The sequence below is a fragment of the Mesoplodon bidens genome, assembly GCF_964165515.1.
Source record: "Mesoplodon bidens genome assembly, chromosome: 2".
Taxonomy (NCBI): Eukaryota; Metazoa; Chordata; class Mammalia; order Artiodactyla; family Ziphiidae; genus Mesoplodon; species Mesoplodon bidens.
In genome coordinates this window covers 90,900,862-90,915,984 of record NC_138177.1, presented here as the reverse complement: position 1 = coordinate 90,915,984, position 15,123 = coordinate 90,900,862, and the positions used below count along the sequence as shown (strand labels likewise).

At 44.4% G+C, this 15,123-nt stretch overlaps 1 protein-coding gene across 1 annotated transcript in view; it reads right to left on the bottom strand.

The window, feature by feature from the left end:
• Positions 1–11,801, bottom strand: part of VAV3 (vav guanine nucleotide exchange factor 3) — a 407,347-nt gene extending 395,546 nt beyond the window's left edge. The window contains exon 1 of the mRNA XM_081216948.1: positions 11,316–11,801. Within this exon, the coding sequence (XP_081073074.1) occupies positions 11,316–11,519 (204 nt within the window). The 5' untranslated portion in view covers positions 11,520–11,801. The remainder of the gene's footprint in view (positions 1–11,315) is intronic.
• Positions 11,802–15,123: the final 3,322 nt, after the last annotated feature.

Genomic DNA, 15,123 nt, shown 5'->3' with positions numbered 1-15,123 from the left:
ATATATTATTGAATTCTCACCACATCCTGCAAAGTAGATTTTACTATTTCTTGCCTATTATAGGAGGAAACTGAGACTCAGCAAGGAAACTAACAATTCTATGACCTTGGGAAAGTTAAGTACCAGAGCTGGGATTTAAACATTTCTGGCTTGTCCCAAAGCTCTCCTCATGAAAGGTGATGCCTCCTAGGTGGGGGAAGGGTAAGCTGGGACGAAGTGAGAGAGTGGCACGGACATATATACACTACCAAATGTAAAATAGATAGCTAGTGGGAAGCAGCCGCATAGCACAGGGAGATCAGCTAGGGTGCTTTGTGACCACCTAGAGGGGTGGGATAGGGAGGGTGGGAGGGAGATGCAAGAGGGAGGGGATATGGGAATATATGTATACGTAGAGCTGATTCACTTTGTTATACAGCAGAAACTAACACAACATTGTAAAGTAATTATACTCCAATAAAGATGTTAAAAAAAAAAAGGTAATGCCTCCTAAGTGAGACCTAAATATGTGTAAAAAATTTAGCTGGTTTTTAGCACATTGCCGTATATGTAAGTATTTTCTATCATTGCTGTAAGTATGGAAGGTGGAGACAAAGAGAAGCAGGTATTTGCTAAGGTCACATGTCAGATACAGAGCTGGGACTAGAACCTGGGTCTCCTGACTCCTGGCCTGAAGTCTTTTCATTAAACCACACCCCCAGGAAAAGGCTCCTGACGTTAGTGGGCACAGAGGCATGATGCTTGTTTATTCGGGCCAGCTGTTCCAGACCTATTTTAAGACAAGCACTTTGAAAATCATGGAAGGTGAGTATCAAGTGTTTCATTAAATATTCCATATTAATTGACCCTTTAGGGCACTCCCCTGTGAGCAGCATATGCTGCCGGCTTCCTGTTAAGCAAACCGCTCAAAAGCTGACTACACTTCTTGCAACACATATTTTGAAAGCACATTCAGATAGCAGCATAAAATACAATTCTAAAATAGTTTTTCCATGAAATTCAGAAGTAGCTGCTTCCTTCGCTTTTCATGGTTCTGTCCTGTAAATGCCTGAGACTGGGGAAAGGCAGAATGTGAATTTGTGACTGTCCTTAATACCATTCAGGGTCTGTGTTAACAGGGGAAAAAAGAGTGGGATATAACATTCCAATTAACAGCTAACAATAGATGCCTGTGAATTTACAAGAAGAATGATTATAATACATAAAAGGGAAAAAAAGACAATCCCTTGAAAACATGCCATTTAAAACAATGGTGTTCCTGTTGCCCAGGGAAATGTAAGCAGTCCTGACCCTGCTCAAGAGTAGGGCATTAAACTATGTGCTCGAGACCAGCTGTCATGAGGCACAGTGTTAAAAGGCCGAAAGGGACCAGCATACACTCATTTTCTCCTTTCCTTTTGTTAACTTTCCTTAGTTTTTCTATCTGCTTTTTTCCTTTCCCCACTGTATACCTGTCAAAAGCCTATCTCCCATTTTATACTGATTCATGTGATAAATGTGTATAAAACCATCCAGTTGATACATTCAATACCCTAAACCAAAATTATTACTCAATATCCAACTCAGTATGGAGGTGCTATAATCAACAGCCACAAAACCAATGACAGCATTCATCCACAGGAATGCCACGAGAGCAAAAGAGAGTGAAAAAAAAAAGAAAAATTCCTCACAGTTCACATTCAGATATGCCAATAGCCTTGTGGATGGGAACTCAGTTCACTATAAATGTTTTCATTCTAATCTTGCCTCTACCACCACTTGTTAGTACAAGTTACTAACTCCTCTTAGCCTTGGAGAGTATGGCGGGGATGAATATCAGCGCTCATCTCATGGTGTTGTGATGACTGGATGACATAATGCAAGGAAAGTGTTAACACACTGCCTGGAGTGTTTCTGCAGAAACAGTAGTAATAACTGCAGTAAAAGTAGTAAACATTTATTGAGCATTTGTTATGTGCCAAGCATAGGGATAATTAGTTCATTCAGTCCTCACAACCACTCCAGGAGGTGGGTTCTTTTATCACGCCTGCTTTTGAGATGAAGAAGTTGAAGAACACACAGGTTCAGGCACTTTCTGGAAGTCACTCAGGTGGTAAGTAGCAGAGTAATGTTATCTGCTATTATTAGTAATTCCACTTAAAGAACAGATGTTTTGGTTTTTAATGAGATAGTGCTTAGCACATCGTATTATATTTTATATAGGTGTGTTTGACAAGGTAGTAAACTAAGAGTTATCATTTTCAATAAGTTTCATTAATGCCTACTTATGTATGCATGTTTCGTATGAGTCCCTGGGTCAAATTCTAGAGATGTATATAAATGTAAAAGCCTATGATAGCCTCAAGCAGGTCACAGCCTGGAAGGGAGAGAGATAAGAAAAAGATTGCAAAACAGTGTAAGGAATGCTGCCCTCCACCCATGTACACTATACAGCGTGGCACAAAGTAGTAAGTGATCAGCCACACCTACAGAAGGAGTTAGGTGGCCCTCACTGCAAAGGGCCCTTGAACCAAGTCTTCCTTCAGACTAATGAGAAAGGACCCTTCAAGTAGAGAAACAGGCAAACGCAATAGCAGCATAGTTCATTTGAGAAGCCACGAAAAGGTCAGGAGCGCACAGTTGAAAGAGCTTTGAGACATGAAGCAGGACCAGCCCACGGGTCCCTGCAATGCTTACCAAGGAGCTTGGATTTTATCCCATGGTCCATGGGAACAGTTATAAGGAGGTTATACTGACCTGCCCCAGTAGTTCAGGTCAAACTTTAGGAGTCCTTAGTCACTCTCCATCATACCCAATGCTCATCAGCAAGTCTTTGTGGCTCTACCTTGAAAATGTATCCTGTGCATGCAAACAAAAAGATCCAGGAGAGAACGGAAGATGTAGGAAAGCACAGAGGTAGAGTGAAGGAGGAACTGGCCTTTGCTAGGAGCATTGATAATTCACCCACAGAAGAGGACAGAAAGCATCGTCTACGGGCAAGATGCGGGAAGGTGGGCGCCTGAGGAAGCTCTCCTCTGACTGTGTCTGTTTTCTCGGTGGAATAGGAAGCAAGATCACCAGTTGAGAGGGAGAATGAAGATGCAGGTTCAAGAAGAAAAGGTACCAGACAGGCATCTGGGAGAGTCAGAAATTGAACAGTCTAGGGCAGTTTTCAAATTGGTCTCAGTACCCCTTTACACTCCTAAAAAAATAATGAGTGAGAATCCTCAGCAGCTTTTATTTATAGGGGTTATATCTATCAATACCGAACATACTGGAATTCTAAAATGAGAAATCTTTAAAACATACACAATCACAGGTCAGCAGCAAGTAGCTTTTGGAAAACTCCACTATACGTTCGTGGGAAAGGAAGAGTGAGAAAAGGCAAACAGTGTCTTAATAATATTATTAAAAGAATGTTTGGGGCTTCCCTGGTGGTGCAGTGGTTGAGAATCTGCCTGCTAATGCAGGGGACATGGGTTCGAGCCCTGGTCTGGGAGGATCCCACATGCCGTGGAGCGGCTAGGCCCGTGAGCCACAAGTACTGAGCCTGCGCGTCTGGAGCCTGCGCTCCGCAACAAGAGAGGCCGCGACGGTGAGAGGCCCGCGCACCGCAATGAAGAGTGGCCCCCGCTTGCCACAACTAGAGAAAGCCCTCGCACAGAAACAAAGACCCAACACAGCAAAAATAAATTAATTAATTAATAAACTCCTACCCCCAACATCTTCTTAAAAAAAAAAGAGAATGTTCGACCTTAGGGAACCCCTAAAAGCATTTTAGGGACTATCAGAGGCCTCCAGATCACACCTTAAGAATGTCTGGTCTAGAGACATGTCAGATGGCTGGGTTGCCTGAGGCGCCCACCTGAGGTTAGGGATCGTGAATTTAAAGTGCGAGCACTCAGGTGGTATGGGTTTTCCTCCATCCATCAGGTTCAGCAGCTGAATTGCAGGCAGGGAGTAAGTAGAGAGTTGGATTTAACCAGGGTTATATTTTACCCAAATGAGTATCACCAACCAAGAGAAGCTAAGGAAGTAACTATAATGACCATGGTATTTAAGCTGAGTAGGAGGGAAATGAAGACATGAAGGCAGTGAAGAGGTGGTGGGACCAACAGTTCAAAAGATTGTTGAATTTTAGGTATTAGTAGAATAATCCAGAAAGGAAGGATTAGTAAGAGAGTAGGATGCTTGAAACAGAATACGGAAGGTAACTAGTAACAACTTCAAACTCAACATCCAAAACTGATTGTGCCCCTTTCCCTTTGACATCTGTACCTCCTCTCTATTCCCCTAGCCACCCAAGCCTGAAACCTGAGGCTCATCCCAGATACTTTCCACTAGTACTGCACCTAAGAAGTCCCAAAGCCTGGTGCAGTACAACTCTTCATTCTCTCTCATCTTTCTCATGCTTCCCTCTGCTTCCACTCTCACCCCTTCTCTGGCCTCGCATCCACTGGCCTCCTCCTCCCCTAACTGAGCTTCAGCAGGAGTCTTTCTCATGCCCAGCTCCACCCCATCCAATTCATCCTTCACTCTGCTGTCGCTGAACTTTCCACAGTGAACTCTGATCATGTGATTCTCATCCCTCCATCCAAGCAGTAACTGTAACCATAGAGGTGGGGGCATAAAACAGGCAGATACAGGCTGTCACCATGAACGTGCGGTCCATCAGGGTATGAAAAGGAGGTAACGCCACAGTGTCATGAGATGATACAGGGAAGAGGATACGAAAAAAGGCAACGAAGGAGAAAACTCTAAAATTCTTAAGGTATGTTTAAAGAGAAGCCAGCAAAGGAAGCTGAGAAGGAATACAAAAGGTACAAGAGGGACTTCCTGGGGGTCCAATGGTTAAGAATCCGCCTTCCAATGCAGGGGATCGGGTTCGATCCCTGGTTGGGGAATTAAGATCCCACAGGCTGCAGGACAACTAAGCCAGCGTGCCGCTACTACTGAGCCCGCATGCCGCAACGAAGATCCCACGTGCTGCAACTAAGACCCCACACAGCCAAATAAATAAATAAATAAATATTTAAAAGGTACGAGAGAACCGGGAGAGTATAGTGTGATGAGAGTTAAGAGTTTCGGGACGGAAGGAAAAGTCAATAATGTAAATTGCCACTGTGAGTTTAAGAAAAATAATCTAAAAAGAGTATGTTGTATTTGAAAATTAGGAAATCAGTGGTGATCTAGACTGGATCAATCCTATCTGCATTACAAACGTGATATAATTTTCCCCATCTTAAAAAAAAAAAAGGCACTTGCTCATTTTGTTCACTCTGACAACCATGGGATTGCACCTCACCAATAAAGTTTCAGCACTTCAATCCTTTACCCCAGGCTTTGGATCCTTGAGAGCCCAGGTTAAGCCATCAAGTATTCAGACAGAACAAGTGCTTAAGATGCCTGAGCTACTTCACATGAAAAGATCTTGATCGGTGTCAAGTTTAAATTTATGCTGGCCAAGAGAATAATCCAACAAATGGCAAAGAGGTTACTGACTCCTGAGAAGAAAGGTTAAATAATGACATTATTTTCTGAACTGACTGGCTAAAAATATAACTGGCACACCACTCTTTTTGGACAATGACAGCCTTTTTTCTCTCTTCCGTATAACCCAGTAATCTTCACAGAGCAGTACCTGGGGTGGGGGTGGGGGGAGGGGGGAGGATGCAGACATGCATTTGGGAAGCACACCTTAATGCTAAAACTCATATAATCACAGTTTTAAAACAATGTACAGTTATGTATAGCAGAAATAAAGCTCTCTTTAACTTTAAGAAGTAGTAACAGCAATAAAAACCCAACTGTGTGTTAGGAGCTTGGAAGGAAATCCTGGGGACAAAAGTGATGAATTCTTTTAGAAATGCTGCATCACCAACACATGGTGCTCCGTGGAAAAAAACATTAAATATATTTCATTTATATTTTCTTATATACATACATATTTTTCCCACACATACACATATATACAAGTGGCCATATGATAAAATTTGTCTAAATCTTAAAAGAGTTCTTATAATAGGTATTAAATAAAAATTCTGTATGATAAGAAAACCCTCTTGATCTCTTTTCCCCTACTAGCCACTGCCCCATTTATCTGCTCTCTCCACAGCAAAATCACCCCCTAACACATGTCTATACTCGTGATCTAGATCCTCTCCCATTCGCCCCTCTTCTCCAGTGGAGGGTTTGCCCATCACATCCCAAATCTGTTTTTGCCAAGGTCACCAAAGAACTTCACATTGCTTAATACAATATTCTATCTTCAATCCTTTTTTCACTTGAAGAGCAGCATTTGATGTGTCTAATCACTCCTTCTAGAAACACTTTATTCACCTGGTTTGCTGGAACCATACTCTGCTGACTTCTCTCCTTCCCCGTGGCCATTCCCTCCCAACTCCTTACAGGTTCCCATCTCTCTACCCTTGACACATGGGTAGGCCCCATGGCTCACGCGTCTGATCTTTTCTTTCTACACTACTCCCTAGGTGATATCATCCAGTGCCGAGATTTTAAATACAACCTATACCCTGATGACTGCAAACTTTTCCTCTCCATCTCCAACTTCTCCAGCTGCCTGCTCAGCATCTAGATGCCTGCTGGGCATTTCAGACATAACTAGCTCCAGAGTGTCCTCCCCCTCTCCCTACCCCCAACCCCCAAAGCTCTTCTTCCTCCCATCTTCTCCATCTCAGTAAATGGCAACTCCATCAGTTCAATTCCTCAGGCCAGAAACCCTGGATTCATTCCTGGCTCCTCTCTTCTTCTCACACTGCTCATCTGATTCCATCAATAAACCCTGGCTGGCTTTATCTTCAAAATATACCTAGGGTTGGATTCCTTCTCACCACCTGCCCTGCTATCACTCTGGTCAGAGCCGCCATCACCACTTGCCCAAATGATGGCCTCAGCCTGACTCTTCCGTCCTGGCTGCTCTGTGGTCTATTCTCAACATAGCAGCCAGAGTGACCCTGTTGAAAAGGTAAGTCAAGCCACGTGATTCCTATTTCACCCAGGGTGAACGTCCTTACAATGGCCCACAAGTCCTAAAAATCTGGCCCCCATTTTCTCTCTCACTTCATCCCTACCACCCCTTCCCACATTCACTGTCCTCCAGCCCACTGGCCTTCTGGCTGTTCCTTCAGTTTACTCACCATTTAATTACCTCAAGATCTTTGCACTTGGTGTTCCCTCTGCCAGGAATTTTCTTCTTCCAAACATCCACATTCCTGCCTTCTTTGACTCCCTTCAGGTCCTGCTCAATTGGCATCTCCTCAGCGAAGCCTTTCTTGACTGCCTTCCATAAAATCAAATCACATTTCCCTCTAGTCCCTTACCCAGGTTCATCTCTCTTCACAGCACATCATATTCTACAGCCATTTATTTATTTATTGTCCCCCACTAAAATATAAGTCCTTTTAGGGCAGGGACTCCATTGAGTTTGTTTACTGCTCCATGCCAGTGCCTACAACAGTGCCTGGCACTTAGTAGGAACAAACATTTGTTCAAGGAACCCTTGAAACCTGAATAAGTCATTTTAAGAAAATTCTAAGTTTATCTACACTGTACATAGTGGTCAGTAAATTTATCAAATGTGTTATTCCCATCCTATGACATAATATAAAGCAAAATTTAAAATTACAAAATAGTAAGATTAAGATAATTTCATTGATGATACATCCATGGTTAATTATAGGCATTTATGGAAAACTTCTTAACCACCAAAAGTGACATCAAGCCCACAACCCACAGTCTTCCACGTTGCACCCCCAGTACAACTAGCACAGGAAGGCTCTTCTCTTCCAGAGTCATGTATGTGCTTGGTATCCTAGCTAGAACACTATTTTAGATGAAAAATAAATCTGTCTAGTATATACAGAGACCAGATTTCATGGATCGTGTGGATTTTCATGATCATCTGGGTTTTAACCTTTTTTCTTTATAATAAAAGGAATATGTTAAATGTGTAACTAACTGTGATTAATGTTTACCACCTTAACTAATAAAAACAAATCTAAATCAGGGTTAAAAAAAAAAAAAGGACCTATTTTGAACTAAAGAAGATTGTCGTCTTACCAACATAGCAAGACCCCAAAAAAGGCTGATGTCCACAGCCAAAAAGAACAATTACTAAGTAAGAGAATCGGGGTCCCATTTATAATTTTATTTTGGAGGACAATTGATTAACTTAAGACTCCAAGATTCAAACCTAAAATTGTTTAATTATTTGCAGGGTTATTATTTTTTAACACAAACAAGACAGAAGGCTAACAAAGAGAGTGGAATAAATCCCACTCATTGGAGGTACACACTCTTATTGAAAGAGGCTATTCATAGCCTCTTTCTGAAAACTTAAAAACAATAAGCAAGGGCTTCCCGGGTGGCGCAGTGGTTGAGAGTCCGCCTGCCGATGCAGGGGACACGGGTTTGTGTCCCGGTCCGGGAAGATCCCACATGCCGCGGAGCGGCTGGGCCTGTGAGCCATGGCCGCTGAGCCTGCGCATCCGGAGCCTGTGCTCCACAACAGGAGAGGCCACAATAGTGAGAGGCCCACGAATCCAAAAAATAAAATAAAATAAAACAGTAAGCAAGACATCTATACGCTAAAATTTTTTGTGTCAACATCTGTTCATAACAGTCTCAAATACCACAAAACTCTGAAGTGAGAGCCTCCAGTTTTTTCCTGGCTCAGAAGATCAGGTGCTAAAAGGAAATAGTTTATTTCAAGTTAATATCTTCAACAGAACCTAAGCTGGATGGACAGAATGAGTCTTAGACATGGCAAAAGCCACAAATACTAGTAATGACAGCTCTAAATTCAGAAGAGTAAAGTCTGCTGGGACGTATGTCAGGGTTTCACTATTAGGTTATTCACTATATAGTATGGATAGAGCTCATGGCACAGAAGCCTTATAACCAGAAGCAGCCAGAACCTTCACCAAGAAAGATACGAGTAGTTAGAGGCAGAAATAGAGATGTCAGCCCAAAGGAACTTGTAGACCTTGCAACTGTTTTAAAATTTTGATTGTAACCTAGTACTCTTAATGTGACAATAGCAGAAAAAAATATTTTATGTAATTTTGCTAATAGTGAACACCTATTAAGTGCATAGTATCTGCTGGTCACTGTAGGCATGTTAAATACATCAATGAATTATTTAATGAAAACATGCACTAAGTCTCATTTAAGGATTTAAAGACAACCTCTATAATACAAGCTCACCTGTCCGGCACTCAGCTGTTCAGAAACCTTATCTCTCTGCAATGTGGCCAAGAATCAAGAAGACAACAAAAAGAGACATCACCATATTCAGGTACTAACTTTCCACGGTTCACTTTTGGGAGAAGCCCGCACTCACAGAAAATTACTGCACTGAATTTGGAACCAGAAAGCTCAGGGTTAAGAACCCAAAAGCACAACAGCCTAAGGAAGGTCATTCAGCTGTTTAGTTCATTATAACCTGGTGGCTTATATGATAGAACAGTGTAACAATTCCTTTAGGGCAAGGATCCTGAGGTGTTCATTGTGGTACTCCCAGTAGGGAATAGAGTTCTTAGAGCAGCATATGTGCTCAATTTTCATTAATGATGCTTATAATGACAATCCTTTGTCATCAAAAAGATTAAATTACACCTACTATATTCTACAAGGAGAAGAAAGAGCAAAAAAAATTTTGAAAAAAATTTCATCCATTGTTACAATTCAAGTAAAGCTTAGAAGGTTGAAATAGGGAGATCCTCAGCTGTCCAGAATACTTCATTACTGAGAACAACTTACTGAACAGCCCCTAGGGGTTCCGGGCAACTGAAGTTTCAGGACATGAGCACAGTACTGTACTCCCTGCTGGGGGGCCAAGGCATCCTGAGGCCATAGGCCAGGTGGAAAATGGGAATCTGCAGACTGGATAATCACCTGCAGCTTCCTACAGAACTCTGTTGAGAGCAGCAACTCCCAGCTTAATGGAAATGTCTGTTAAACCCTTGGGCAGGATATCCTGAATTGGGACAACACTTAAGTGGTCCGTGGAGTTAGCAGTCACCACCCAGGCTCATGGCAGAGTACGAAGTAAATTATCTCACTTCTAAAACCATATGGCTCTCACCACTTACAAGCCTGTTCTTTCTTGGGGACCACTGACCAGCAGGTTGAAGGTAGACAGGCAAGGGATGCAGAATTTGAGATGCAGAGGGGCCCTGATGAAATGCTGACATCAAGAAGAGAGGAATGTGTGTGCCCTAACTTTAGAAACATAATTATTCGTTATATAAAGTCAGTTCCGCTGTAAAAGGCACTGTTCTGGTTGCTAAATAGCTGAGGCTCTGTATCATTCAGGATTAGTGGTAAAGTGTGTCATGGAAGGGACTGCTTCCTCTCCCTTGTAAGTTGAAAGTGGTTTTTTACATTCTGAAAGAGAAAACAGATGTATTGACTTGTGTTTAACAGCTTTCTGCATGCAAACTTTCTGACGGGACCAAGAAACTACCATTCCACTGAGTTGAGACTTTTGAGTTTACTCTAGGGTGCACACAGCCTTCCGGAGTTGCATTTTTTTAACCCCTCAAAGAGGCACCTCCAGGAAAGGCTCCAGCCACAGGAGCCAAGAGTGCACCACACCACCTGAGCAACCACTAAATGAAGGAAAGCGGAATCTGGAGCGAAACTTCTTGTTTCCTGTCGCTGCTGGGAGAGACTAGACTTGCTCCTTCTCACATGGCTTAAGACTAGCTATAAACCCAACCATGTAGCTTGCCAGCTGGCCACAAGCTCAGGGGGCTTTCGGGGCAGCCGCCTTGTTGTGATCCCTTTTCCGCCCTTTGGCCAGTGTCATTCCTGTACAGATAACGGTACCGGAACGCCCTCCACTTCCTAGAGTCCTCTTTATGTCATGGTTCCGCTTTCAAGAAAACATGGGGACGAAACGCAAAGCAAAAGAACAGACTAAAGGCAAAATTACCCCCATCAGCTCCTTTCATGCCTCTCCATCGTTACTATAAAAGAGCTGGATCAAATTCCTTTCGTTTCCTCCCGCCACACACACGCGCGCGCACGCACACACACACAGGTAGGTGCAGGGGACCCTAAGACAGCTTGTTCCCGCCTCACAGAAAGCCCTTACGAAATCCTCATACCGTCTCAGGACGCAGGGCTCTAGCCTTCAGCTAAGGAGCTAAACCATCTCAAGCCAAGGTACAAGAAGTGGTCCTCAAAGCAGAAGGGTGCGAGGCAGGGGAAACCGAACGCACCTAGATATTTGCATTTACACAAAGAAATTAGCCGGCTGATTAATGCGAGATGCCGGCTGGAGGCGGAGGCGCCCGCGCCGGCCTCCTTACCTGGGACATCTGCGGCCTCAGGTTGATCTCCTTCAGGTTGATGGAGTGCGCCCGGAGGTTGTTGAGCAGCTGGCAGAGCAGGACTCCATCGCGGAGGGTCTGAGCCAGGTCGAACACCTGCGCCGAGTCCCAGGTCACCCGGTGGTTGGCGGGCAGCACCTTGCAGTGGATCAGCCACAGCGCGCACTGCTTCCACGGCTCCATGCCCGACGGCTCCGGGACGCTGCCGGGTCGGGGCAGGCGGCGAGGATGCAGCGGCGGCCGCTGCGGTTCCTCCGCCTCCCCGACGCCAGCCGCGGTCGGCCCGTTCCCTGCGAGCGTACGACTGTGCGAGGGAGCAGGAGCCGCGGCAGGCGGACTGGGAGCCCCGCGCGGGGCTTGGTTCCGGTCTCGGCCCGGGTCCGCTGCCGCCCGACCGCCGCTGCAGCGAGTCCCGCGCGCTCTTCGTGCGCCCCGGCCGGCTCGGCGGCGGCGACCGAGCCCAGGCTTCCGACTCGCGAGCCCGGCGCCGGGCGACTGAGCATGCCCAGCGCGCCGGCCAGTCTCGCTGCCGTCTGCGAATCCCCAGAGGCGCGGGTGGGAGAGCGCGCGCCGCCCTGGCCTGGGGTCGGCAGCCTGGGCGGGGAAGGGGAGGGGAGGGGAGGGGAGGGGAGAGGGGCGGCAGCGGCCAAGGAGATCCCAGGGCCCCCGCCTACCACGAGCCCTCAGGTTGGTGGAGCTCACCCAGCCCCAGGCGCCCTGGGATCTTCTCTCCGGACGCCTCCCCGGTTTGGGGAGAGCGTGTCTGAACAATGTAATCCGGTGGGGGCTCCTGTTAGGACCTCCTAAACGGCAAGGGCAGTTTTTAAAGGGTCCGAGAGGTGCCAAGGATTAATTGGGGCATCCGGACTCCCCAGAGAAATGGAAAGAAAAAAAAAAAAAAAAAAGGCAAAGGGCATGTTGAGAACGCAACGCTTAAAGTTACAGAGATCCTTACCCCCTCACCCCCGTCCACCCTCTAAATTCTCTTCCCACAGATAGTTCCTATTCCTCCAAGTTAGTTGCTCGTAAAGATGTTTTGGCACCTTAAAGTGAGTGTGTGGAGACGCCTGCTGAAACCCTTCCCCGCCCCCCGCCCCCCGCCCCCTGCCCCAAGCCTATTTAGACGCGAGGTGTTTTTCACTTAGAGATGGTTTCCTTCTGCCCTCTCAGGCTCGGAACTGTTCGGCGTCGCAGTCCTAGCCCTTCAGCTGACAGCACAAAAACCTGCCGGAGAAATAGGCCTGTGAAACGCCCACGGAGCCACGGCGGCCACACTGCGCATGCGTCGGCGACGGGCCCGGGTTTGAGCGCAATTAATCTCAGTCCTCAGCTGCACCGGTTGGGCTAGGCTTTGGGACCCTTAGTGGAACATGACCCCAGAACTCTAGTGCTGGCTGAGCAGCGCATTCTCATTTCTTAAATTTTGGGGGGACTCCTAACTGCCCCTTTTACTCCCACTGCCCCTCAAAACCAAAAATAGTGTTTAAATTATTTATCGCAATATATTGCCACATTGAACTCTTACTGCTCTCTGTAAATGTGGTCCTGGGTCACCATTTAGAGATATATTCTTTTAAATTTTGAAAATAAAAATAAAATATGAAATCACTTGGAATTTTAGATCATTTTTTATTTTACTATTACATTTCTGTAGCTCAAATTTTCTATTGTGAACCATATTAATCTTATAAGCAGGTCAAAATGTTATTTTAAAAAGTATATCTGATCTGTTAAGCACAGGGGCTGCGTCCTTTCCCACTAGCCTGTGACAAGCGTAGCACACTGTGTACACTGAGCGTTAAACAATAAATCAGCCTGAGGATTTCCTTTCCTCACGCTGATCCTTCCCCAGCAACTTCCTCTTGTGTTCAAACCAGATTGCATCAATGGTACAATGTTTCCTAACCTGTAATTTTGGCAAATAAATCATACAAAACTTTTTTGCTGTACACCTGAAACGAACAGCATTGTAAGTCAACTATACTCCAATATAAAATAAAAATTAAATTTAAAAAATAAAATAAACTTTACATATGATCTTTAGAAACAAAATCTAACACATCTGAATCACTATGTAATACAAGGTCCTGCATAAAAAGAAATCAAATTAGCAAAGAAGTTTCATAAAAAAGGAAGAAATAGTCAACAAAAATATACATTTTGTTTCAGGTATCATCAGATCACCTTTGGGTGTTGTAGGACACTTCCAAAGCCCAAACAATATATATCAGGAGGCAGATCTGGGTTTAGAGTCTGAGCATGGCAAGTTTCTAGTAACATGACTTTGGGAAAATGATCTAATTCCTCTAACCTCAGTTTCCACATATGTAAAATGGGAAAAATAATATTCACCTCATAGTGTTGGTGTGAGGATCAAATGATACAGTGCCTTGCTATTCAAGATGCAGTTTATGGACTGACAGCATCACCCAGGAGCTTGTTAGAAATGTAGACTCTTGGGTCCTACCTCCACACCGAATGAATCAAAACCTACATTTTAAAAAGATCCCCAGGTGACATACATTTACACTAAAGTCTGAGAAGCACTGATATAATGCCAAGATATGCGATGCCTATCACTTAGTGAGAACTCAATAAACATTAATCAATAGCTTTTAGTTCACAAAATGGCAGCAATGACCTAATAAATTCTATTTAACTTTTTATAATTTATATATATTACATATATGACATATAATATATATATATTAAAACTATAACTTCCAAACATAATATCTCTCAAGTACAGTAAACCAGAGAGTGGAGAGAAGGGCAACAGGAAAATATAAGGAAGGCCTATACGAGAAGGAGGCTGGTGGAAGTGCAGGCATCTTCAAGTAAACAAGGAGCTCAGTGGCAAAAGTCATGTGGAAGACAGTGTCAGAAATTCAAATGAGAACAAAAATGGCAATGGGCTTTTTTGAGCTGTCATCTGTGGTCCTTCCTTTAAAACCTTACACCCTAATGACAATGATAAGTTGAGTGATAGGGTACTAAATTCTGTCAGTGGCACCTCCTTGTCATTCCAGGGCCCCAGTGTTCCAGTGAAAGCCATTCTTGCACACATGACATGAGACTCAGGACTCAGTGGTCCCACTGCCCTGCAGGCCTATGTGAGCACCTGAAGCACATCCACACTCTACTATTTACTGAGTGCCAAGCCCTCGGTTGAGCACTTCACGTACATTATCTGCAAGTTAGAGGAAATCACCACCACCACCACAATAGATGAAGAACCAAGATCAAAGGCATGAATCACCTTGCTCCTGGTTACAAAGCTCAGTAACAGCCTGAGTTTCATTGGCCTCCACAGCTATGCTGTTTCTGTTCAAAACTGCTCCCCATTGTAATAATTACCTTAGCAAGTTTAATTACTGGTTTAAATGTCTTTCTCCCTGCTAGACTGAAATACCTTGAAGGCAGGAGTGATAACATTCACCTTCAAATTCCCAGAACCAACCTTGGTGCTTGGTGCACCACAAGCACTTAATAAATATTAGTTGAGTGAGTAAACGAATGAACAAATGAGCTATGTTGCCCGTTTTTACTCCCTCAGTTCTCCCTTCTTGGCAGAGCAAAAAGATCAGGAAGTATTCACACCGGTATTTGTTTCACCAGGTATCAGGGCCCCATGAAAGGAAGGTCCGTTGCTTCCTGTGTGTCTTGTTAGCATTTCTGGACCCTCCAGCATAGCAGGCAACCTGCTCCTCTCCAGCATGGCTCTGCGGTTTGGATCTTTGCCTCAGCCCTATACTTTATACAAAAGGGAAATGGGATGGGTGGCATC